We start from the raw sequence: 9,239 nt of genomic DNA, 5'->3' as shown, positions 1-9,239 counted from the left end.
TATTGGCTGAAGAATCCAATGATTGGAAATAAAACTTCTTTTCTTCTTTGCATTTGTTGTTGACTGCTTGACAAAGGTAAATGCGAAGTCTACTAAGAAATCAGTAAGGGATATGTATATTTCTTATGAAATCAGAGTTTGTTTTGAGAAAACGATTATCTTTTCAGTGAGATCATTGGGTGTTCTTATTCTATTGGTTGAGACAAGTCTTCGCTTTGCCTAGATTTTGAATCTTGCATTGGAAAAATCCGTCCACTGATATTGATAGTGTAATTTATCAACTGTATCACACTCTTGATTATTGTAAAAACAATTTCAAACAAGTTGTTTTCACGACGCTTTTGTTTTTTCTATTTTAAACGAAATAGGCAACCGTGGATGGGGTGATAGGATCTCTAGCGACGTGCGTAAGTATTGGAAACGTCGATGGGCTCGGCTGCAGCAGCGGTTGTTCGGACGTAGGTGTCGTTACTGGATGGGCAGCCATACCTAAGGGTGGGTTGCAACATCACGTCCAACTCAAGTGTTCACGTATATGATCGAAATATTCATATGTACAAAAACCCCTGTAAACATAATATCAACAAGTGACCATTACAAAATGCTTTTCATCCTTCTTTAGTCGTCACGAATGCATGATGATTCGCGTGATAGAGGACTCGATCCAACACGGTTTTTTTCATTAACTTCGACATCGCTTCTACCCCCATGGAGTGCAATTACTTGTGAATGCTGTTGGGGAAAAGCCAAAGAGGCTCACGGCAAGTTTAACGTCAATTTCTCCAGTTTTTCATGCCTATATAAACAATACAGTAATTTCCCTTGGTAAATTGTTCCTTATTAAAACCGTCCATTGTTGACTAACCGAAAAAGTGTCTACTAGAAAAGGAGAGGATTGTGCCAAACACGAACAATTGACCCAAATTGGGATTTGCGCATTGAAAATTCAAACATTCTCTCTCTGTTTTTTTTTTTCTTTTTTTCCACAGTGCAAAAGGTTGAATAATATTGTCATCCTATTTTTAGATCTTTTTATGAGATGGGTAAATATATTTTTTATTGATAGAGTGAATCACTTCAAGAATTTGGCTTCAAGGAGGAGTACTTGTATTCACTCCATTTCAAATTCGAAACCTTGTCTGACCCTTTGAAGTTATCGAGCTCTGTGCGCTTAGTGATATAAATTTTCTTTTTCAGGGCAGTGAGAATTAGTCGAGCCAAACCTGAATAGCAAGTATTCGAACGGAGGATCTAACTTGATAGTGATACAACTTTTCTTTTTCGAACAAAGAGAAGTCGGTTTTAAGAATTTTCATTGTCTCTCTCAATGGGGTTTGTTTAGGCCTCAATTGCAGACGCAGTGGAAAGTCTACATACAAAGTAAAGGGAAATACCACTTGGAATTTCTCAAAATATTTCCTCCTGTTTTGCAAATTGAAGTGGCACAGCTCCAGCCAGTGGCCAAAAAAAAAATAAAAATAATAATAAAGGGTCCATATAGATAAAATTGTACTATAATTTGGCCCTAATGTTATTATATTAATTACGGGTTAATCATACTGAGTTCAACTAGAAAAACTAATACCTCTGGTGGATTACCATAGACAAAAGTGTGCTTTTCCCTATTCTAAATTGTTAAAAAGCAGTAACATACCGTGGCGGTTGATGACAGATCATAAGAGTTCAACCTATATGTTTGAAATTGACATGAGAAAAAGGTCTTTGGGTGCTTTTTCCAAAATAACAAAAAAAAAAATGTCACACTTTTTGGCGTGGGAAAAAAAAAAACTTGGCCAAAAAAGAGAGAAGAATATCAATTCTATACAATGGGCAGAAAAACATGGTTTCTTACACCAAAAGGAAAAAAAAAATGTACGTCAAGGGGAAAAAATGATTTTCCAAAATGTATGTCAAGGAACCGTACCAAACCATGTTTTTCCAAGAGTTCACCCTTCATTTTCACAAAAATTGGAGAATGATCCTGCATAGTTTGGCTACGGTCAACCATCTGATTCAGTTTCCTAGGTGCTGAAATCTTAACCATGTGAAGAATTCGAAGTTGTGGGCTTCTCCATTTTGCGGCTCGTGCACGCAGAAACTATTTAGAAATTCCTACAAGGAAAGAAAATAAATTCTTCTTGCACCTATACAAAAAAATCTGTAAGTATTTTCACCGGGGAAAAAATAAAAATATAAGTATACTTAAAAGATCTTCTTCTGCTCGACTAGAAATACTTGAAAACCATATAATGTAAGAATTAGAAAAAGAAAAACACTCGATTTGTTTTGGTGGAAAAAAATTTTCATTTTAAACAGTATTACATCGCTGATGGATTGTGTGCCGTAAGAGCGAATTTTATCTGTAGTGTAGGGGTTCGAGACACGGTAGAAGTATCCAACAGTCAATATCAAGCTGACGTTAATGAAGGATTAATCTCAATCATAGACTAAATTTATTTAGAAAATTGAAAGAGAATCGAAAAACTGTCCAAGTGGTACGTTTTCGATGTATTCATTGTCTCACATTTTTCTTCATTCCACTCACTCTCCCTCTCTCTCTCCAACTAGTATAAATACAACAGCTTGTGACCATAATCCCACCAACTTCCAACACTCTTTCTGCTTTTCCCTCTCTTGTATACAACATCCTACTCCGCATCCATCAATAATATCAACCGATGGCTTCGGCTTCGGGATCGAGCGGCAACACCGGCACCTGGACCGAAAAGCAAAACAAGCTGTTTGAGAACGCATTGGCCCTTTACAGTAGGGACTCACCCGACAGGTGGCACAACCTTGCCAGGGCTGTCGGGGGCAACAAGACCCCAGAGGAGGTCAAGCGCCACTATGATATGCTCGTCGAGGATCTCAGGGAGATCGAGGCAGGCCACGTCCCTCTCCCCCCTTATCGGAAGGTCCCTGGCGCAGGAGCCGGGGGCGCCAAGGGCGGGTACAATAACTTCATGGATGAGGAACAAAGGTATATATGTACTACATGTGCATTATGATAAAAAAAAAAATCCAATATTGCAGTTTTGGTAATATTCATTTGAGACTTATGCCACAACCTGAAGTTCATACAATTAACTGAAATCCATGTCTTTGCAGGCTGAGGAGTCTCAGGATCTAGTGACGCAATTCCATGGGCAAGAAACTATTAATCCGTTTGTAAAAGCCAGACATGGCTTCTTGTTAAAAGTTTGTGTTTAGATAACTCATTATATATGATGTATAGCTAAAAGGAGATAGCAAACCGACTAATATATTTTACATCAATGAAGTTTCAATTAATTGCCGAATGAAAGACATTATTGTGTTCTAAGGACATCAAGAAAGTGTAACTTGTACTGTTGAATTAATGCAGTTCATTATGCACTGTTTAATGATATTGGACAAAACATGAGAACCCGCATCAGACAAACTGCACCCTAACAATTAGTAGTAGAGATTTCATTCGAAAGCTCGATGCATAATTCCGCTCAACCGACGACACTGAGTTAGGAAAATGCGGATTTCTTTGCTCATCTTAGTGGTGATCACACAGAATGTATTTGCCTAATTGCTCATATCAATGATGATCACACGGAATGTATTTCAAACAACTGCAGATATTGGATCACTGAACAAGCCTGGAAGGGCTTGGACCAGGTCCCCTGATGGTTGTTTCAATTATTCCATCTCGTCTATGTCGTTTTAGATCGTAAACCGTAAATTATCAAATGCTCTATACCATATGACCTGTCGTAATTATCTGAATAAGTTTTGAGGAGTGTTTGGTACGAGTTATAATCAAGAGTGCAGCTGGGATCTTACTAACTATTTAGTCATCGTCTTCCCTTCTTTGGGCTTCTCACAACCCAAATGATAATCAAAAAACAAGTGAAAAAGCTGTGTCCTTAGAATACAGTTTCGGCACTTAAACTGCCGACAGTTGTAACAGTATCAGAAAATACAATTTTTTCGTGATTATCAAGCAGAAGCTCGGAACTGATAGCACTTGCTGTGGAGTATTTTCAAAACCGGGAGGAAACATGAAAACCGGAGGAGGAGGAAGACAATGACTTCATCTGAAGGATGATTGGATATTTTCAAGGGTTCTTCCTTTGGTCTCGGGAACCCAGAGGGCAACGAATGCGACGACACCGGCACTCACCAGCATGTAGATGGTGAAGGTTCCTGTGAAAAACTCCGAGTCAGGCAATGGGACAAACTAAATTGAGAGTCTAACCAGGTTGAGGACTTAAGCCATTAAAATAGCCTTATCGACTAATGTGAAAGTTGGAAAAAGTTAATAAACTGAAGATGAGAAATGGGGAGAAGAAAAAGAGAACCTCCACTGCTCCAACTTAACAGCAAGTTTGCAGTCATCGTCACGATCCAAGCAACAAACCAGTTGCCGAGAGTAGCTATACTGCCTGCTAGGCCCTTAATATTGACCGGAAGAATCTGAAATCATCAGAAGGTTATGTCTTAGAATATCAAGCATGTGCAGCTATTAGATGAAACTAGCTTGGTTACTGGGAAACTTTATCAAGGATTACAACCCTTATTTTGTTTTGCAGATTAATTGCAGACGAGCTTTTTAAACTCATATTTTCAGTGATGGATGGAGGAGACAATGCAGAAGGTTCTTTAGTGAAAAATCAGGCTAAATACTAATAAATGACCTTCTGATTTCATGCTGAAGAGTGCAGTGCTGAAGAGGACGCTACATTGCGTTTCAATAATAATTCATTCAATACGAGCAATAAATTCCGTTAGGAAATGATTAGAAAAAGGTAAATATTTTATAGTTTTTCCAGTTAATTGATGGTACCTCGGACATGATGACCCATGGAATCGGTCCCAAACCGAGAGAGAATGTCACAACCATTGCCTGAAGTTAAAAAGGAAGTTTACAATGGGAAACGGTTAGCAAAGAGATCAGTGATTCTACTCTATTCTGCAAGACGTGTACACGGCACATACTACTATCTAAGCATACCACAACTCCAATGACTGCTGTGTCAGCCAACATAGTGTGAAGCACAGAACCTTCTTCGACTAAATTCTGCAATTTTAGTGAAAAAGATGAAAGAATGAATAAGGACTAATGAGAACATACAACCACTATATAACTTACCGAATCTTCGAGTTTGTCAATCTAAACCTTTAAGCTAGCAACAGAGTCTGCGGATTTACCTTTAGGAAGAACGATGAAGAGACGACTAGGAGGCTGAGAGTCATTCCAACAGAGGAAACCTAAAGAGACAATTGATTCCTTTGTTCCAGTTCATCAAACTTTTCCTTTGAACCAAACATGACCCAACATATGGAGGACGGACTTGGACTTACAATGAGTAGCATGCGGCGACCTGTTTTATCCACCAACCAAGTGGCGAGCCCGGTAGCAATGACCTGAAAAGAAAATATTCTCCTAGTTTTGACATGTATTTGTAAAATGTTCAAATTGAAGAGCTTGAAACCCTCTCTGTTCAGCTATACCTGAATAGCACCAAGTCCAAATGTTGCCACATTGCTTGATGTAACACCTGTGGATGAATCAGAATTGCAGTTAGAGCCATTTGACATCTATACTACTATGATAGACTGTAAGTTCGATAGACAAAAAGCGAGGCTCTTGAAGCTAATACATGATTGATGCACACATTACCGGCACTTCTAAAAATGCTACTTGAATAGAATAGAACACCATTAATTCCACTAAGCTGTTGCAGGAAAAGCAAGCCAATTCCAATCTGCATACATCATTTTGAAAGGGAGAAAAAGCAAAATTAATATCGAATCCTGGGACAAGATAGAAGCAATCAAGGATTTCAGAACTCAAAGAAGTACCATCAGAGGGAACCAGTATCTTTTATGTTTCAACTCTACGAATCGGATAGCAGTTCTTTTGCTGCTTGATGCTACAGATCTCTGCACATCAAGTGAAACTTTAGAAAAATAGCTATAAGATGGTGACTAAGACAACAAGTTTTGCAAGAATATTAGCCAACAGAAGTTGATAAAATATGCATACTTAAGTTAAGTGGCAACTAAAAACATAACTGTTACCTTGATCTCATTCACTTCGATAGTTATGTCAGCATCGAACCCACGTAAAACTTGCAAAGCAGCCTCAAAATCTTCAGTCATACCCATTTTGGCCTACATAATGGAGAGAGCCCTGCTGTTAATATATGTTTTTATATTGAAGTAAAGAATACCATCACACAAGGAGATATTCACCAGCCATCGGGGAGATTCAGGAATGAAAAAGAGGCCAGGTATCAAGATTAAACATGGCAATGCTCCTGCAGAAGAGGAGATATCAAAATTAGTTAATTTCAAGGTCATGCTTATGAAGTCTAGAATTGACAAGTTCTTTGTTTTGCGTAATTTCATCTGACGCAAATCTAACCATATCATTCTATCCAGATAATTTGACTCTAGCAATTTGCTTGTCTAAATTATCTTTAACATTGCAGCAATCATCTTTCTATACAAAAGCATACGAAACATCATCATTTCCCATAGAGTGATTTCATCCATGCTAACTATAGGCGTGATCATCTACAAAGGTAAAAGACCACAGGTTAAAGTTCCGGAGAGAAAATTACCCAGAACTGCGAGTACCCTCCAGTGAATAAAAAGTCCCAACAGATAGGCCATCATAATTCCAATAGTTACCGAGAGCTTTACAACAAAAAGTCACAATATGATGAGTTAGAGATTACTGGAGTATCTACACATTGGAAGCACTACATTTATTCAAGAAATCCATTCCATGCACCAACCTGATTCACCGAACCTAAGCTCCCCCTCATGTTTTGAGGCGATATCTCAGCTATGTACATGGGTACCTACAGCTATTCCAAAAGTAAGTCCAACTTTCGGGATATAAAGCAAAACAATTACCACATGCTCTCTTGTTACCGTATAAGAAATGATCCCAACACCAAGACCTTCCAATAGCCGTCCCATATAGAGGAAGGAGGAATCCTGCATTATCAAGCATGCTAAGTAACATGCTCTTCTCGGGATCAAGTGCCTATAGATATCTGAAAGATGCTTCATTCATAGCAGGAAGAGGAACTCACTTTCGCAAAGGATATGGCCAGCCATCCGATGATGTTTGGGATTGCGGCAATCATCAGAGACTGCATTGATGACAAGGTGAAATTTTTTGCAAACCCAACTCCAGAAAAATCAAAGTGCTAGGGAAAGGAAAAGGAGTGTTGATCAAAGGAAGGAGCTTTAACCCAGCATACCCCTTTTCTCCCAATGTACTCAGCAATTTGGCCGCTGGCTATGGCTCCGATCATGGCCCCGACATTCGACAAAGAACCGAACAAAGAAAACTGACCAAGAACATCATCAGGCACCATGACACTGATAGACCCGACAAAGATAGTAAAAAAGGCCAGTAGGATTTAAGGATTGACCTCGGAGACAGAAAGCTTGAGATCCCCACTGATCGCAGCTTGGGTCGGGGAAGAGTAGCCTGCCTGTACCAGAAACAGAGCAATCATCAAGAACATCAAGAAACAGCGGCACCATTGCCATGAGCAGAGAATCAGCAGGACTTGAGTAGCCAATCAAAGTCTTAAGGCCGACAATTCCTAATGATTGATCGACACAAAGAGATAGCGCGGAGTGTGGAGATTTACGGTGAATCCGAATTGGATGGGGCCGAGTGCGACGATGAGGACGCAAGCCACGACGGAGATGGAGCTCTCGCGGATCATCATCTGGGAGGCGGTCATGAGGCTGGACTGCCTGGAGGCCATGCCCATACGGTACCAGCTCCCGGTGTGGAGCAGAGGCTTCTTGAGGTCTCTTCCTTCTTCATTGCCATCCTCTCTGAAACTCATCTCTTCTTCCTCGCCTTCCTCCGATCAGGCTCAGTCCGGCCGTTCCCGAGATTCACCCAACAACGCGTGCTCGGCGGAAAACGCCCCGGAGAGATACAAAGACAATGAAGATGATGATACGAGGAGAAAGAAACAGAGAGAACGAAATTGGTTGGGATGCGAATGCCACGAGAGAGAGAGAGAGGAGTAACGGTTGAAGGCACCAGCTGGACGACGACGATGATAATATGGGAACCGATTTCTATGGGGAAGCCATTTTCGAATTTCAGTCTCTCTCTCTCCCCCCATTGTTGTCGAGAGAGAGATAGAGAGGGAGAGGGGGAGAGAGAGAGAGAGAGAGCAGGGGAAGAGCTTCAGCGACGTTAGAGAAGTGGAAGGAGGAGAGAGCAGAAAGGCGGGAAGTTTTATTACGTGCTTGGCCATTAAGCGCTTTCTATTGGTCGAGAGTCGGGACTAATTTCTACTCGAACGTAAGCTTGGTTGTGATCACGAGACACTTTCAAAAAAAAAAAACAGAGAATTTGTATGCTTAACCACAAGAAAATTACACAAATTTTTTTTTTTGTGAAATATATTCAGCAGAGTTTTCCGTATTCTTGAAGTTAATAAACCATTTTTCTGTCTTATGCTCGGATGTCGGTTTGGTTTTGATCGATCACGAGATACTACAAGAAAAAAGAACTTGTATGCTTCACCACAAGAAAACTCTGCAATTTTTCGTGAAATATATTTAGCAGAAAGTTTTTGGCCTTCTTGAAGTTAATAAAGCTATGGAATGGTTTATGGTGCAATCATTTTTTGAACCGTTGAATTGTAATCATTAATGAATCACATATAATTTATAGGTTATCCAATCGTCAAATAACCGATTGAATCATAGAATCCACCTAGAGCTCGTTGGAATAAAGAATGGCATTGGGTTGCCGAATTGAATGGTGAAGCTATTCATATTATAATCAACGAGCTTGCAAGAATCGCCTCTATCTACTTTGTTTTGAAAAGTTTGGAATGAGAGGTTACATGAGATTTTTGTACCTTGTGCTTCTTGAATTTTGTCTTGGATTTATTCAAGATACCAAGTTTAGATTTGATCATCCCGCATGTTGAAATGCGTTTCGGGGCTCCTTTTTCAGCCAAAAAAAAAACTACTATATAATTTTAGTTTTTGGGAAGGTTTATGCGAAGGACTTTAGGTCTCTTTTTGAAGGGATTCTTGCCACCGGATGGACTTGTAATTTGATTTGTATCTTTGCTTTAGAAATAAGAGCATTTTTGGAATTATTTAAAAAAAGAAAAGAAAATTACGCAATTTTCTATCGTGTGTATTAAGAAATTAATGTGAAAACGGGATGTTAAATTTTACTGCAGCGATATACTTTCATAGAT

At 39.4% G+C, this 9,239-nt stretch overlaps 2 protein-coding genes across 2 annotated transcripts; one reads left to right on the top strand and one right to left on the bottom strand.

The window, feature by feature from the left end:
- Positions 1–2,603: 2,603 nt before the first annotated feature.
- LOC116214875 (protein RADIALIS-like 2) lies at positions 2,604–3,325 on the top strand. The gene is made up of 2 exons (XM_031550359.1): positions 2,604–2,980; positions 3,109–3,325. The coding sequence occupies exons 1-2, from the start codon at positions 2,679–2,681 to the stop codon at positions 3,128–3,130; spliced, it is 324 nt and encodes a 107-aa protein (XP_031406219.1). The 5' UTR covers positions 2,604–2,678; the 3' UTR covers positions 3,131–3,325.
- A 461-nt stretch (positions 3,326–3,786) lies between these two features.
- LOC116214891 (sugar transporter ERD6-like 4) lies at positions 3,787–7,853 on the bottom strand. The gene is made up of 18 exons (XM_031550381.1): positions 7,650–7,853; positions 7,425–7,487; positions 7,251–7,340; positions 7,080–7,139; positions 6,916–6,981; positions 6,777–6,842; positions 6,600–6,675; positions 6,229–6,293; positions 6,055–6,147; positions 5,836–5,916; positions 5,654–5,738; positions 5,485–5,531; positions 5,335–5,397; positions 5,182–5,241; positions 4,985–5,050; positions 4,817–4,876; positions 4,332–4,446; positions 3,787–4,176 (listed from the first exon to the last, which is right to left on the bottom strand). The coding sequence occupies exons 1-18, from the start codon at positions 7,851–7,853 to the stop codon at positions 4,064–4,066; spliced, it is 1,473 nt and encodes a 490-aa protein (XP_031406241.1). The 3' UTR covers positions 3,787–4,063.
- Between the last annotated feature and the right edge of the window lie 1,386 nt (positions 7,854–9,239).

Source organism: Punica granatum, chromosome 7 (genome assembly GCF_007655135.1).
Source record: "Punica granatum isolate Tunisia-2019 chromosome 7, ASM765513v2, whole genome shotgun sequence".
NCBI lineage: Eukaryota > Viridiplantae > Streptophyta > Magnoliopsida > Myrtales > Lythraceae > Punica > Punica granatum.
Note: the sequence above shows the minus strand (reverse complement) of the source record. Positions and strands in the feature narration are given on the sequence as shown.